The 15,021-nt window shown below is 43.2% G+C and overlaps 1 protein-coding gene and 1 long non-coding RNA gene across 2 annotated transcripts in view; one reads left to right on the forward strand and one right to left on the reverse strand.

Annotated features, from left to right (window-relative positions):
* PTPRM (protein tyrosine phosphatase receptor type M) overlaps positions 1–15,021 on the forward strand; it is a 755,728-nt gene that overhangs the window by 666,510 nt on the left and 74,197 nt on the right. Inside the window, exon 22 of the mRNA XM_029921584.1 lies at positions 10,779–10,866. Within this exon, the coding sequence (XP_029777444.1) occupies positions 10,779–10,866 (88 nt within the window). The remainder of the gene's footprint in view (positions 1–10,778; positions 10,867–15,021) is intronic.
* LOC115277880 lies at positions 1,910–4,007 on the reverse strand. The gene is made up of 2 exons (XR_003902556.1): positions 3,668–4,007; positions 1,910–2,002 (listed from the first exon to the last, which is right to left on the reverse strand). It is a non-coding gene; the product is annotated as an uncharacterized LOC115277880 (long non-coding RNA).

A 15,021-nucleotide genomic window follows, 5' to 3' on the forward strand; every position in this document is an offset into this window, starting at 1 on the left:
AGCTCTACATGTTACATACATTATACTGGTAATGTGACGGTTTCATGACACATTATGTGCGCAAGCTCCTTACATGTTGTTTTTCTTGAAATTCATTGGTTTTAATATTAAAAACCCATCCTGTTAAGTAAATTTAATTGTTACAATATTTCTATTGTATAAATTAAAACTCAAATTCAGTAACTGACCTGTGATCACCTTAGGAATAAGTCAGAGCTGGAACTTCAACCCAGGTCTTCTGGTCTTAGATCCTATACTCTTTCCTCTTCTACACCCTGGGTTGTGTGCCAAGATCGATGATGAGTTCAGAGGTCTCTCCAAGCATGAGATGCAAACAAATGATGTATAACGTGCCTTTCTAGGAGGTCTGCTCACAGCACTGAATTACAGGGTGAGAAGGTGATTTCCTTTCCAGTTAGTTCTTCAGTCCTGAGTTTTCAATGAGCTTTGGTTTGGAGCTAGAGCATCTTCTCCATCTGTCTCACCCAACAAAGAATCAGAAGACTCCAAGCAGTACTGCCAGGTTGCAATTAACACCACTGTTTTGTTTTCATTCTGTTTCCTTTTTTCTATTATTTTTACCTGCAGCGAGTATCTTTGTTTTCCATTCACTGTAATGATACGAAGTTTCATTTCCAAATAAATGTACTATATTTAAATATATAAGAGTTAAGTTTAAGTACTTAAATAAATTAGAAGAAAGTGGTGAGGGGGTGAGGGAAATAGTGAAAGTGGTACACAGTGACTCAAATTGCTAAGAACTTGTGGATTGGGGCTGGCTCCTCCACCAGCATTCCTTGCCTTCCAGGTTCTTGTTTCTTCTTTTTTTTTTTTATAAGTGTTTATTTATTTTTGAGGGACAGCATGAGTGAGTGGGGGAGGGGCAGAGCAAGGGGGAGAGAGAGAGATCCCAAACAGGCTGCCTGCTGTCAATATGGAACCCGACAAGGAGCTCAAACTTAAAAACCATGAGATCATGACCTGAGTGGAGATCAAGAGTCAGATGCCATCCAGGCGCCCCCAGATTCTTGTTTCATCTTTGTGTTCACCTACTTGCAACTTCCCAATCCCAAAGCATCTTAATGAGATGACAGTAGTTTGTAGGGAGCACAGTCAGATGAACAAAGCATTCCACCCAAGGTCAATGGTAAGATGATTGTCACCATATTTGATCTGTTCTGAGACATGAAGTAGTTGTTTCAAGATTCCCCATGGAGGCTCTGAGTGGCTCTGTCTCTCAGGGTGGAAGAGTGAGGGGTGGTGCTCAGCAACTCCTAGAAACTTCTACCTTGCCCAGGATCTCTTTTCTGTGCCTGGTGCAGGATCCGTGTTTTGACTTTGTTTGGAGAGACTAGGGCTGAAGGCTAAGACTTGTCTCACAAGCAGCAGGCTGCGGACCTCTAAAGTGATGGTGTCCCCGATCTTCAATAAGAAATGATGTTCAACAAAACATCAGTCAATAAAGGAAACCAGCTAGGACTCTAATTTCATCATGGGTTATAATTTTCAATAAAAGTGTTTGCTTTTAGGAGTAGACATTGAACTTTTGACAGCATAAATTAAAATGCAATTATTCTTCACCAAACTATTTGAAAAGGTATTTCTAACTTTGGTTTCCAAATTTCTAAGGTAATTCTCCCTTCTACATTTTTTATCTTTAGTCGCTCTGACTTAGGTACTGCAGGAAGAACCTGGGAATGGTACTGATAGATTTTATAAATTAAGAGATGTCAAAAAGAGAGCCACAAACCTCTCATTAAAGTTTCTTTTTCTGCTACGCTTATTCATTTCCAAACCTGTCAAATCTAAAAATGTATCCTTAGACTTTCAGTCACATTTGATGAAGTTTATGTGCCATGGTTTCTTAGGTGAGGATATTTTAAAACACACAGCTCTCCAAGAAACATGATGGAAAGGATGTTCAATTTTTTTAAGAGGGGTCAAGAACAAAACAATCACCCCACTTCTACTCCATAGAATCATGGAGGAAAAATATAGACCACTAGAAGGAAAAAAAAGGAAAAGATTATTATCAGAGAGACAGTAACAAAAGAGGCAGCAAAGTCAGTTTAAGGATGTATTGCCATCAAAGCCTGAAGCTTTAATATTAGAACATGAGCAGTAATTGCTAGCACACTGATTGAGTGCTCACTGTGCATTAAGTGTGTTGTGCATGTGAAGTCTATCCGTCCTTATGACCGCCATGTTGTCAGTAGGGAAGCATGACTGGGTTTTCAAATAAGAAAGTGCCAGGTGCCCAAGTGTGTTTTTAAGAACTCACTCTGGGAAAAGTGTATAAACTAGTGGGCGGCAAAACAACCAGGCAGGAAGCTACTATGGAAATAATGCAGGCAAGAGATAAGTAGAACTCAACTTTTCTGACTGTCTCAGAAGGAAAGGAGCAGCTACATTTGTACAAAAGCAACTAATTGTTCTCTCGGTGTTTTAGAGATTCCTTTTCCCTAAGAGGGACTCTTACTCATCTCTGAAGATCTGGGCACCTTTAGCCCAGGCTCCCTGACAAATCACTCTTTCAAGGCAGGTGCAGAGGTAGAGGAAATTATAGTTCTGGAGAGGTATTAACATCGCAAACCCTGGCAAGATCTGCATCTGAGAGGAAATGAAAATTGCTCTTTCTCTGAACTGTGGGTGGCAATCCTGGAAGAAGGACTCAAACCCAGAGTGATTTAGAGACTACAAAATGGTTGAATTGGATGCTTTTGCCTGCTTTTAAAATAAAGCAGTCTTCTTGTTGGTGCCCTCTGTGACAGGGCACTCATTGGCATCAGTGTTCTGACACTCCATTCACTGCGGTGTCCATGGACTTGCAGTGAGGACAGGGCCAGATCCCAATTCCAGAATTTTCACAAAATTGATTGATTTTCATGATGTCCCCCATGATCAAGAGATAGACAATGCCCAAGTCAAAGAAGTAGACTTTGTGTATACTAAATTAATGTGCTACAAAATCCCTCCACCATGCCTGTCCTCACTGTGTGTAAGCAGCAGAGCCCCTGTCAGAACCATCTAGAAAAATGTAGCTGCAAAAGCAGCCCTGAAGTTCCAAACTGAGAAAGGTCCTCCTCATGGTCAGCCCTTGAGAGTCCCTTCTGAACCCAGAAATCAAGGACTCCCCAAAACTCTAAGCGGCCTCTGTATCATCAGTGGGTGTGAGTTTCATCATGTGTGTGTGGGAGGACAGGCGTCCATCCCAGAGAAGGCATCCCACATAGGAGGGGTCGCCGGGCACTGCCAAGAACGTACAACTTCATCATTAAGCACTCCTCCAGGGTTTAAAGAGAAGGATGCCGGACACAAAAAGGCTGAGTATCCCCAAACAACTATGCTCTGCCTCTTAAAATTAATGCTCAGCAGAAACTCATTCTAGATACATCAAAGTAGCCCCCCTTTTAAAGCCACCATGGGACACCTGGGTTACTCAGTCGGTTAAGCATCTGACTTGGGCTCCAGTCATGATCTCACAGTTTGTGAGTTCAAGCCCCACGTCGGGCTCTGTGCTGACAGCTCAGAGCCTGGAGCCTGCTTCATAGTCTGTGTCTCCCTCTCTCTCTCTTCCCCCTAGCGCTGGCTCGCTCTCTCTCTCTCTCTCTCTCTCTCTCTTTCTCAAAAATAAATAAACATTAAAAAAAATGCTAAGCCACATTACCTGCCTCAGTCTCTGTAATCCCATGGGCTATTGGCACCGCCCATGGGAGGTTCAGCAAGAGCCAGTGCTGTGCAGCGATTGTCCCCACTTTTCCTTCATCACTCAGTGCAAGAGTGGTTTTTCTCTCTGGCCACTTGATCAGTAATGGTCAGGTTTTTTTCTGCTTCCATACACTTGAGGGATATGTCCCGTCATTAGCAGGAGCTTACTACCGCACTGATTCTGTAGGTGGAAAGTAAGGAGAGACTTTGACATTGGGCCCATTTCAAGAAAAGCAGGTAGACTGAGCATCCCTCCCTGAGGAAATCGCTGCACAGATGGTGCAGAGCTGTGTGTAGTCGAATAGGTTTATTCCATAATGAGTGGAAACCAGAAATTCTTGGTGGCTTGGCTTATGACCCATGACCAGAGTGACTTCATAATGCTGTGTGCATAGTGCAATGCAGTAGGCACACAGCCATGTGTTCTTGGCCAGCTTTGTGGTCAAGAAGGAGCAGCACAGAGTTTAAAGCCAATATGGCCTGGGGTCCGGGTCCTAGCTTCTGCTAACTGACTGTTTTCTGGGCTTGGAAACATCGTATAGTATTTTCAGACTGGAAACCTCAATTCTGTTATCAAAAGAGAAAGAGATGTTAGGTAAAGAAAGGCAGAATGACTATTGCCAAGATTATCACACACCTGGACCCTCCTGCAAAATACAAAAATTCTGCAAAATTGGGAATTGGACTACATCTCAGTAAAACATGACCATTTGAAGTGCTGAGACTGATTAGCTACTTTAAAAATACCAAGCAGTGTTCACATTTAGATTTCAGGTGGTCTAACCGTGACAGTTTGTATGTCTAGACTCTGGCTTTTACCCTGCCCCAACCTCATTTGCCCTTAAAGCATCGCATGCCGCTTCCGGCTGCCTCTGTCCAGGACACTGGAGACTGGCTGTGACCGCAGACCACACAGGGGCACATCTTGCAGCCACCTTCCCATCCGCACTCCACTCTGTGGCCCATCAGGCAGTTTTAGGCGTCTTCAGCTGCTTTCGTGCAATAGCAGTAAGTGGCTTATATGGCCCTAATAAAAATGCAGTGCCTGGGAGAACCAGGAGGAGAAGTATGTGCAGAAAACAAAGAAAGTTCGCAGACTTTGCCTGCCCCAGCGAGTTCACCTTCCTTCTTTCAGGGTGACGGCTTTAGTCATTTTATGTGCTCGGTTTTATTCATATGAAAAAGGGAGGGAAAATTCCATTTCAGAAGCTTTCTGAAAAAAAGGTGACCCTGCACTGCCTGAAAACATACTGTACATTATGTACAGCCTTGACCTGCATCCCTTTCTTCCTGGCAGCTTTTCTGTTGAATAGAATTCTTTTTCACTCCTTTTTTAATATCTGGGAGCTGTGGCATTTATAACGGACTGCATCATTTTGGAGTAACATTCTCTTGAGTTGGGCAACTGAGTTGTATAATTGTATCTCCTGGAAAATGATAGTGGTATGTGGGGTGGGGGAGGAGGTTATCGAATCACAAAGACATGTTTCCATTCAGAAAGAAATGACTGTATGCGGGATGTTCAATTTCCTTCTGCTCTGTGCCCAGGGAGAGCACAGCATCGTAGAGTGAAGTCATTGGTATTCACTGGAGCCCGCCTGGTTTCATTTTTATTGTTTCTGAGACCTATTACTCTTTCAGAGTGGTTCCCAGGTTTGCTGCCTTTTTCTCAGTATATATGAGCTAAGGTAGTCAGAGGAAACACTTTAATTACATTTTAAGTAGAGTCAAAGCATAGGTATATTTATGAAAATTCTAACAGAAGGTGCAGTGAGACCATCAACTTAAATCCCCAAAATACATAAAATGTTTTTTTCATAATAAAAAGTCCATTGTTGGTGTGTTAAATTGTATGTGCATATTAAAACTCTGTGCTAAACACTAAATATTGCCTAAATGTCCATACTGTATTTTAAATTCCTCCTATAAAAACCATCCTGAGAGTGTGGGCTGTCATCATCTGTCTCCCAAGCGTACCCTTATGCAGCTGCCCCCAGGAAAGGAAGTCACCGGTTGCTACAGGATGATTTTAGCTGTTCTTCCCTTACCTATTGCACTGGCTGTCTCTCACTGGACCTCTTTTTAAAAAGCACGCCTGTGCTTTGGTTAAATTTGATTTTAGTGAACCTGCTCATAACCATCAAGCAAAAACTATGAGATGAGATATCAAGGAGTTGTAGGTTATACTTGAACTTGGACATAAGGGTTGGTCTCAGACACAGGAAAACATAAGAGGTGATAAGCAGAGAACCACCACCCACCCCAGACAGATGCCAGACATTGGCATGTGCTCAGTAATCCTCTGATTCCTTCAAGGAACAGAGTTCTATTTTCTCAGCACTAGGGGGGTTCAAAACCTTGTTGACTTTACTTTCAAGAAATCTTAGAGGAGCAGCCCTTCTCTAGACACTACATAAAATATACGGTGGCTCCTTACCTCCCAAAAGACATTGGTTCAGAGTAGAGGTCTTCTCAAAACAGTCAATTTATGTAATTGTAAAGGCGTACATAACTTTTGACCTTCCTGAAGATGGAAAAAAAAAAGGATAGCTAAAGAACCTTGCCCAAATTTTAAAAAAATCCACAGAAGAAAATCCTATGAAATGTGTTTGATTTGCTTAATTTATTAAGAGATATTTAAGTACTTCTGTGAGTTCATGGACACTAACTAAACCTACAGCAATAATTATTTCACAAGATACATACCTCATACCATTATACTGCACGCCTTCAACTTATCCATTGCTGCATGTCAAGTGTATCTCAGTGAAACTGGAGAGAAAATATTTAAAAGTAAAAAATTACATGAAATAGGACAATGATTGCATCCCAAAATCACTTAATTTCCCTCAGATGTGTTTCACTGGTAGATTTATTGGTGACTATTGGTCCATCTCATGGCCTGGAAAAAAAAAAGAGGTGGGTCACAGTGGTCAAAAGTCTCAGTCTCTTGGGAGAATGAGGAGTAGAGGGGGTCTGTCTGCTACATCTGGAGTTGCATATCTGTGTCAGTCTTCGCTACAAACTGGATAGGATGCCGTATTCTAGGGCCTTGATGAACTGCTTTCCTGCCTTGATTATGATTCTTGCTTAGAATTCCCAAACCAGAAAAGCAGGAACTCACGGTGTAGAAGACCTATCTATCGTGTCACAGTTTCTTGAAATGCCGAATGGCTCTAGGGCTATAGATGAAGTTTTATTTTCTAACTAGAAATTGAAACAGGTAATGTATACTAACAAAATGCCATAGCATTTAAAACTGGGTCCATCTTAGAAAATAAAAATATCATCATCACCATTAACAAAAGGTAACAGAAGCCAAGTCAATACAGAAAACCCTTTTTTTTTCTCTCTCTATACTCCCCATAGATAAATTACTTCTTTTCTAAGCAAAAGATAAAGACCTGTGGTTCTCATCATTGCAAATGTATTCAGGGGGAGATGGGCTATACAAGTGGAAGCAGAACAATTCCAGAAAATGCAAGACCTGGTCACAATGTCCATATGGAGTCAGGACGCAATGGATAGCAGTAGTCACCTCATCTTTTTCATGGATTAGCACTTTTTGTTGTGTATTGTTTTGCCTTTCAGAAAAAAAGAAATACATTTTTCCACTTAAAAGGAATTCACATAATTCCTGGATAGGAAGGCGTGGAGGCTAGAGGCAAGAATGCCCTCCCACTTCTGCTCTCCTGGGGCTGTTTCCCTGCCGCCAGCACATTGTCCTACGCGATCAGAAAACTTCCTGTTTGGTAAAAGTAAATGAAGTTTACTTGACTTCTTTTATATTCTCTTGTTGTAAACCTTCATTTAGAGACAAGGAGATGTGATCCAGGTGTGGAAAGCAGTCGTTGGCCACGTGTATTGAAACAGGGTTTCAGAGCTCTTGTCAGGGGAGGCGTGGCACAAAAGGAGCGGTGGATTAAGAGCCGAAAACCACTGAGGCCTGACCCGGCCGGTGTGTTGTGAACTGGTTGTGTTCTTTCGGCATCTCATGTGCCTCAGCTTTAGAGCAGGGAGACATCCCGCCTTGCCTGACCACTCTGATGAGCTTTAGTTGAGACAGTGGTCTCATTCATTCTTCACACACTTCATAAGTGCACCAAAGTAAGTGCTTGGAAGTGGATAGCACTTGGGCCTCACCTTAGGAAAACATGCCATAAGCTGTATGCCATGATCAAATGTAAGGGGATCGATTGTCATTTCATTGTTGGTTTCTGTCTGTTTCCTGGTCACCAGTTACATGAAAACATGAGGTTACAAGAACTATTTTTAAAAACAAGGGCTAAAAATAAAAATAAATGCAAGGGCTATAGGAAGGCTTATGATTGTCACAAATGCTAAAGAAAAAGCTGTGATGTCAAGGATGCCTGGATGGTTCACTTGGTTAAGCATCCAACTTCGGCTCATGATCTCATGGTTCATGGATTCGAGCCCCACGTCAGGCACTGTGCTGACAGGTCAGAGCCCGGAGCCTGTCTTCGGATTCTGTGTCTCCCTCTTTCTCTGACCCTCCTGTGCTCATGCGCTCGCTCTCTCTCTCTCTCTCTCTCTCTCTCTCTCTCAAAAATAAAAACATTAAAAAAAAAAAAAGAGCTATGATGTGCCCACCTTCCCTTCAGGAGAACATCATCTTGTCGGAGAGGGAAGGGATGCATGTGGCTTTGCCTCAGGTGACCTAGGAGCATTATCTTTACTAGTTTACAAGTACCTGTCCCCCTAGTCCACTGTTGATATTGTGTGTGTGTCTGTCTGTCTGTCTGTCTGTCTGTCTCAGTCACACGCCCACGCACACACATACATGCCCACATGCCCTGTGATAACATTCGTCAGAGGCCATGGATTGTCCTGGAAGACTTTTCCCTTCTTCATCTTTCTACAAAAAAGCAAAACCTGAAAACTTCTGGATGGGTGGAAAAGGCAGGAGGGATTGAAATTGGCATTTACATCACGACAAACTCAAAGTAGAATTAAACTGTTATGAGGGCAGTCAGATAATAGTTATTACTCAACTGTAAAATAATTGTCATTCATAGAGTAACAAAGACACTATTCAGAGAAAGAGTATGACTCTGAAAGCCCTGAAGCTATTTTTAGATACGTATTTCATAGCAGAATAGAAGTTACATGTCTGAATAAATATGATGGTCTTGTTCCTGAGGGAATTAACTAGTGATTTTCATTGCTAGTATTTCTATTGGCCTAATTTATTAGTAACCTGAAAATGGTTTTGCCTGTAATTTCTCCTCAAATCATGAAGTATTTACCCTTCAATTAACAATGTAGGGTATGACTCTGTTAACAGAGCTATAGGCATATAGTACATCAGATCCTAGTCTGCTGCCATGTTTTTTCAAAATGATAAACACAATGTAAGAACTATTATGGTAATAAGGTGTCAAGGGTGATCGTGACTAAGGTACCTTAAATTAAGACAGGCAATTTAAAACTGTAATGCTCATGTTTGCAGTGTTATTTTTTCACCGTCGTGTGATATAAAATGGGGTGTCTCTGCTGCTTTGTTCCATGGAGGGACTGGTACCAGTGGTTCCACGCTGGGACGGGGCACTTCTCCAGCCAGTCTCTGATGGTCACTGAGCTCTTTGGTGACAGCAGGATCAATACATATCAGGAGAAGGTGTGGATTCACAAACTGTACATCGGCAGGTTTCCCAAGTACTGAGCCCCTCGCACACTTAAGCTCCACGAGTGAAGCTTTGTCTTGAGACCGTCACCAAACACTGCCGTCGTTCATTCCCTTAATAGCTAATTGTTGGATTCCTGCCATGAGGCATAACCTCTGCACAAAGCAATGAAACTGCGCAGTTCCTGCCCTCAAAGAGTTTACAGTCTGGTGGTAGAGACAGTAGAATGAGCCAAACACCATCCACTGTGTGGTCAGGTCTGTGCAACATGCCAGGAGGTGAGGCTCCCTTGTGGAGCCTGTGAGCAGGTGTCTTACCCACTACAGCAATACCAGTGCGGTGTAGCTAATGAACTGGACCTGTAGAAAGGGATAACAAATGGGTCCCGTTGAAACACAGACTTATCACTAAATATTGGTAATGGTTGGAAATGGGCAAGATGGCCAAACCCTGGAAGGGAGACAGATGAGGAGCTTCAGTTCTAAAGAGAGAACTTGAAAAGCCACCCTGGGCATGAGTGAGGGTGTGAGTTCCTGACACCACATCTCTGGCCCCGAAGCGTCTCAGAATGGTGCCCTCACTCATCCGCTCTACCTTTATATCTTCTCCCTCCTCCTCCCTCTCCTTTCCCAGTTATTGCCAAGAAGGAAGAGGAAGAGTAGCTGTGGCAAAGATAAGAAATCCGTTTCACTAACTGCTTCTTGCTTCCGTCCTTCTTCCCCTTCCCTCTCTATATACTTGGCTACACAAGGATAAAAGAGAATGTGAACTGAAGTGGAAATAAAAGTCTCAGACTTTTTTTCACTTGTCAACTGATTTCAAAGGACATTTTCATTATAACTTGAACAGAAAAATATATATATGACTAATAACATGAAGATTAAAGACCCTGGCATAATAATGCCAAATCCTTAAATAAATGGACATCTAAGCTCCATTCAAAAGGAAGAGAAAACTTTGGCAGAATTTATTACAGAATTTTAGCCTTGAAGGCATGAAGTCATAGCTAACCTACCTTTACAGTTTTAACCCAAAATCACCTTCTTTCAGTTAGCAATTGGGAAGAAGAATGACATCTTTGCATCTCTAATGAGAATATTGAGAAATGGTAATATAATTCAGACTTTGAGGGACAGACTCATTTTTCCTATATTAAATTAATTAAAGTCAGATGGAATGAGTCCACCATTTTCAAGGCTCGTGCGATAAACTAAATTTACACTTCAGCCCCCAACCGTGTTTGTAATGTGGTAAGTAAAGAAAAACAAAAAGTGAACATATTTAATCCATTCTCTCGTTCCTGGGAGCATCCTTTTCCCTTCTTGACCCTTGCCACACATTTTTTAAGAACATCCTCCATCGTTAAGATCCTGTGTTTACTGCACCAAATTGTAATTCTCCTTGTCACTTTTCTCTTTCTTCCAGAGTTTCTTTGAAGGGCAGTCTGCACCATGGGACTCCGCGAAGAAAGACGAGAACAGAATGAAGAACAGATATGGGAATATCATTGCATGTAAGCGTTGACAGCATAGTTGTGCTGTGGTGTAACTTTCTTTTTGCATCTGCAACGATTGACCACCAGCCTCACGCAGTGAGAATTTACAGTGCAATTACTGCCTTCATCCTTCTGGAAAAGCCGGTGTTCTGCTCATATTAAAGAAGGGGAAAACTAGCTAAATACTCCCACTATATCAATGTGTCTTGCTGTGGAACTAGTTTTACTTTTAGATTTAGGGTTTGGGTAATGTAGGTAATGTTAAAATGGTGAGGAAGAAAATGCATTTTAGGAGTAAGCATAATGGTCTGATGTTTCCCAGCTGCGACATGAGGATGAATAGAAATAATGATGTGCAACAAGCCTTAATGCACGGAGCTCAGAGTTCTCAGCAAGCATTAACTCATTAATCCTCCAGACACTCGGGTTAGGTAGGTCAGGAATAGCCCCATTTTGAGGACAGGAAACTGAAACTCACAAGTTAAATGATAGTCCCCATATCACAACACTCATTAGCAAAAGAGCGAGGATTCTATCTCAGAAATCCCAGCTCCCGTGAAGCTGAATGTTGCCAATCCATAATGCCTCAGACGGCGTTTAAATCGAGCCCGACCTCATTAATGTGCCGTAACGATGCTGGGACGCGCGGGGGATCGCTGAGCTTCCTTCTCCCGGGGCTGGAGCCATCCATCCCCTGCATTAAACTGCTTCAAGCCACACAGGACTGCCCCAATGTGCTGACAAGTACTAGCAGAATTAATACTATTTCTGAAGATACATAAATTCAAACAAACGCACAATGTGAGAATAGAGCTGGAGAGCGTGTAGCTCATGCCTTGCTACATATTGAGAGAACCAACTGGAAACATTTGGAACATCCAGGGAACAATGCATTAGCTTTACTGATTGTGAAAGTACAGCGGCATTGTATGTATCTAAGTTCACATTTCTTGGAAGGACAGGAGAGAAGCTACTGTGAGTGTGAAAGTGTTCTGTGTCTGTGCTCTGTGAACCAGTGGCCAAACGCCATGTGAGCACTTGAAATGTGACTGATGCAATGAAGAACTGAGATTTAAGTTGTATTTAACTTTAATTATCTTGAATTTAAATAGTGCATGAGACTGGTGGCTCCCATATTGGACAGGGCAGATCTCCAGGGTGTGGTACTGTGAAAAGGAGAGGGTGGGGTCTACACATAATAGGAACAAACCATCCTGACTGGGCATGGGCATACCAGGTTCTCCTTCTGGCCACTCATAAGAAGTCCCAACCACTGGTTTTGCAGGTGACAAGTGCTAGCTCTGCGTGTTTTGTCTGTCCATATACTCAGTGCTTCCAGTGATCCTGTCAGAGTTCTTTTTAGGGAGAAGATGCTTCCGATAGATCTAAGGCTTCATTGCCCTTCAGTGTATTCAGTCAACACTTACGGAGCCCCAGACACCAGGCCCACGGTGAGGATTCCAAGGTAACAGGGATGGTGTCCCCACCCACAGGACAGGGTAGACCAGGCAGGTGACGAGCACTCTTGACGCCAGTATCCTGCGGTGACATGACGCTGGGCTGGAGCTGTGGGTTCAGTGACGTCATTATTTCTTGCCAGAGAGTGGTCATGGGAAGTATCAGTTGACCAATATAGATCCTTCCAAGTCCCTTCATATTCTCTGGGAGCTGCTAAAGCTTTGCACTGTTCAAAGAATCCAGAGAATCCAGGGTTCTGTCCAGGAATTCCGTCAACTCTACAACAAGCTCCGGGAGCGGGGGGCACAAAATAAAATGGGGAGGTCACAGCATGCCCTGGGCCTCCCCCCATGCCAGGTGGAAGAGGGTGTCGGTGAGCCTATGTCCTGCTGTCCCCACGACATCCCAGATGTGGGCAGTGTCAATCAATAAGTGTGCTCAGAGATCCCACTGGCTGGCCTCCATTCAGTATGACTTTGAGCCTGCTCTTTCCTGAGGCAGAACTTAATACCTGCACTTGGTGGGCACTTGAGGAATATTTTTGAATGATCAATGAAAAAAAAAAAACGCCACTTCCTGTATGCTAGACACCACTCTAAGCATTTCCCTCTTGTTAACTCATGTGAACTCGCTCCCTGTAACAATACCATGAAACAGGTAATAAGATTGTATCCGTTTTATAGGTGAGGCAGTTGAGGCACAGTGAAGGGTTAGGTGAATAAGATGTGGAGGCAGGATTCCAACCCAGGAATAGATCTCCTAACCATGGTTCAGTGCATGGTTCGATGGTTGGTCCCACTGGCTTCCTACTCTTCTTGAAGTTTTCTCCATTAGCATCATGGTCTGCAAGGGCCAGTGTCAGTGACAAACAGCAGCTTAAGGAGACTGTAGCTCCTCCCCCCCGTCCTCTCCCCAGGCCACCCCAAATGAATATACCAACGAAGTAAAAACTGTGTGCCTGCTGTTCAAAGGTCGTTTCAAGCTATTCCTCCAGCCTCCAAGCTGAACCCTGCAGATCCCTATACAGAAATTCCAGAGCTGCCACTGCTAAGTGTCTTCTGAGAAGCTCTTTTTTAACACCTTCATGTCTATTGTCTAAGAAGGGTAGTGGGGACAGGGTCTCATAGATATATTGTTAACCTATTATCATTAGTTGTCACCTAGCTCTGAATGGGCACTGAGCAGAACAGGATGTCAGAGAACATTTAATAATGGGCCACATGTGAGAAGGGCAGTAGCCAATGTGGCTGTCCGCATTCTGCCTGGTCTAGGGGACCACTCGCTGGAGGGCACCAGCCTGCACTCTGGAAAATGAGGTGAAAAGGAAAATAGAACAAAAAATAAGCATGGCCTAACCTGCCTCCCATTATTGAAATAAAAATTTATAGTCTCCTATAAAATAAATACTTATCCAAATCCTGCTTACATATGCACCCATATCAGTTGTTTCTTTATAGGCTTGGGGAAGAGTATTACCACCCCCCACTGCACCCTAAGAAATGATATAATTATTGAAAAGTTGGTTTTACCGATAAAGAGGCCTGCTTCCTAGCACCTAGGCATGGGAATGACCACGCATTATGGGGGTTCAGTCAGCGTATCTTAGAAATTCTTGTTAGTGCTTTTCAGAGAACATAAGAAGTGTTCTTAATGATCATATTCATTGTTTTGTAACATCGTTTGCATATAAAATGGTTTTAATGGTGCTTAAAAACTGTTTATTGGCTTTTGCTCTTAAATTAAACTTTTTCCTTATTTACACTCTAAATTTGCTGAGCTGGCCCTTTCCAAATATAAACAAATGCCCCTTTCACCACACCACAAAAACAGCCCCCCCTATTTTCTCAGCAGTTCCTACTTGTAATTAACTCTGAGATTAAGAAACACACCAAATCTCCTGGCTAGGTGGGGGGGGGGGGGGGGGGGGGGAGCTTGGAGCTGGGGGTCGTCTTTTCTGGGGGCTGGCAATTGAAGATAAGGAGCCAGAATCTGCAGCCCCTGCCAAGCCTCCCTCCTCCCTTTCTGGGGTCCATTCAACAAAGACGTACTGGTCTGCCGTGTGCCAAGCTCTGGGCCACGCTAAAGGGATTCTTTCACCAGATATCACTGAGTGCTTATTGCATGCCAGACACTGTCCTAGTCAGAGACAGAACAGAGCACAGAACAAAGCTCCTTGCTCGTATAGCACTTGACATTCTTATAGGGGCCACAGAGGAAGTCACTAAGTAAACTGTATAATAGGTGTATTAGAAAGTGAGGTGTGTAACATAGAAAATAGAGCAGGGAAAGGAGATGTGTTAGGGCAGGGGTTGCAGTTTTTAAGTGGTGGTCAAGAAAGGCCTCTCTGAGGGGATAAGATGTATGCCAGGGCCTGAGTCAGGTGAGGAAGGCAGCCAGGCGCGGGCAGAGGCCCTGAGGGGCAGGCCGTCTCAGTGTGTGCGGTGCAGTGCTGGGAACAGCCAGGAGCCCAGTGTGACTGGAGCCGGGTGAGGGGGAGCAAGGGGAAAGGTAGAAACGTGAAGAACTGGCATTTTTCAGGGAAGGAAAAGGGGAGGAGAGACTTAAGTGATTATACAAATGAATTAAATGATTATACAAATTAATGAAATAAAGTCAAGGGACACAAAGAAGAGAAGGACGAGGTACCGTGAGACTCTGTCACGTGAAGATTGACTTGTTCAGGCGGTAAGGAAAGGCTTTCTGGAGAGTGTGAAA

The sequence above is a fragment of the Suricata suricatta genome, chromosome 14, assembly GCF_006229205.1.
Source record: "Suricata suricatta isolate VVHF042 chromosome 14, meerkat_22Aug2017_6uvM2_HiC, whole genome shotgun sequence".
In the NCBI taxonomy this organism is placed as follows: domain Eukaryota; kingdom Metazoa; phylum Chordata; class Mammalia; order Carnivora; family Herpestidae; genus Suricata; species Suricata suricatta.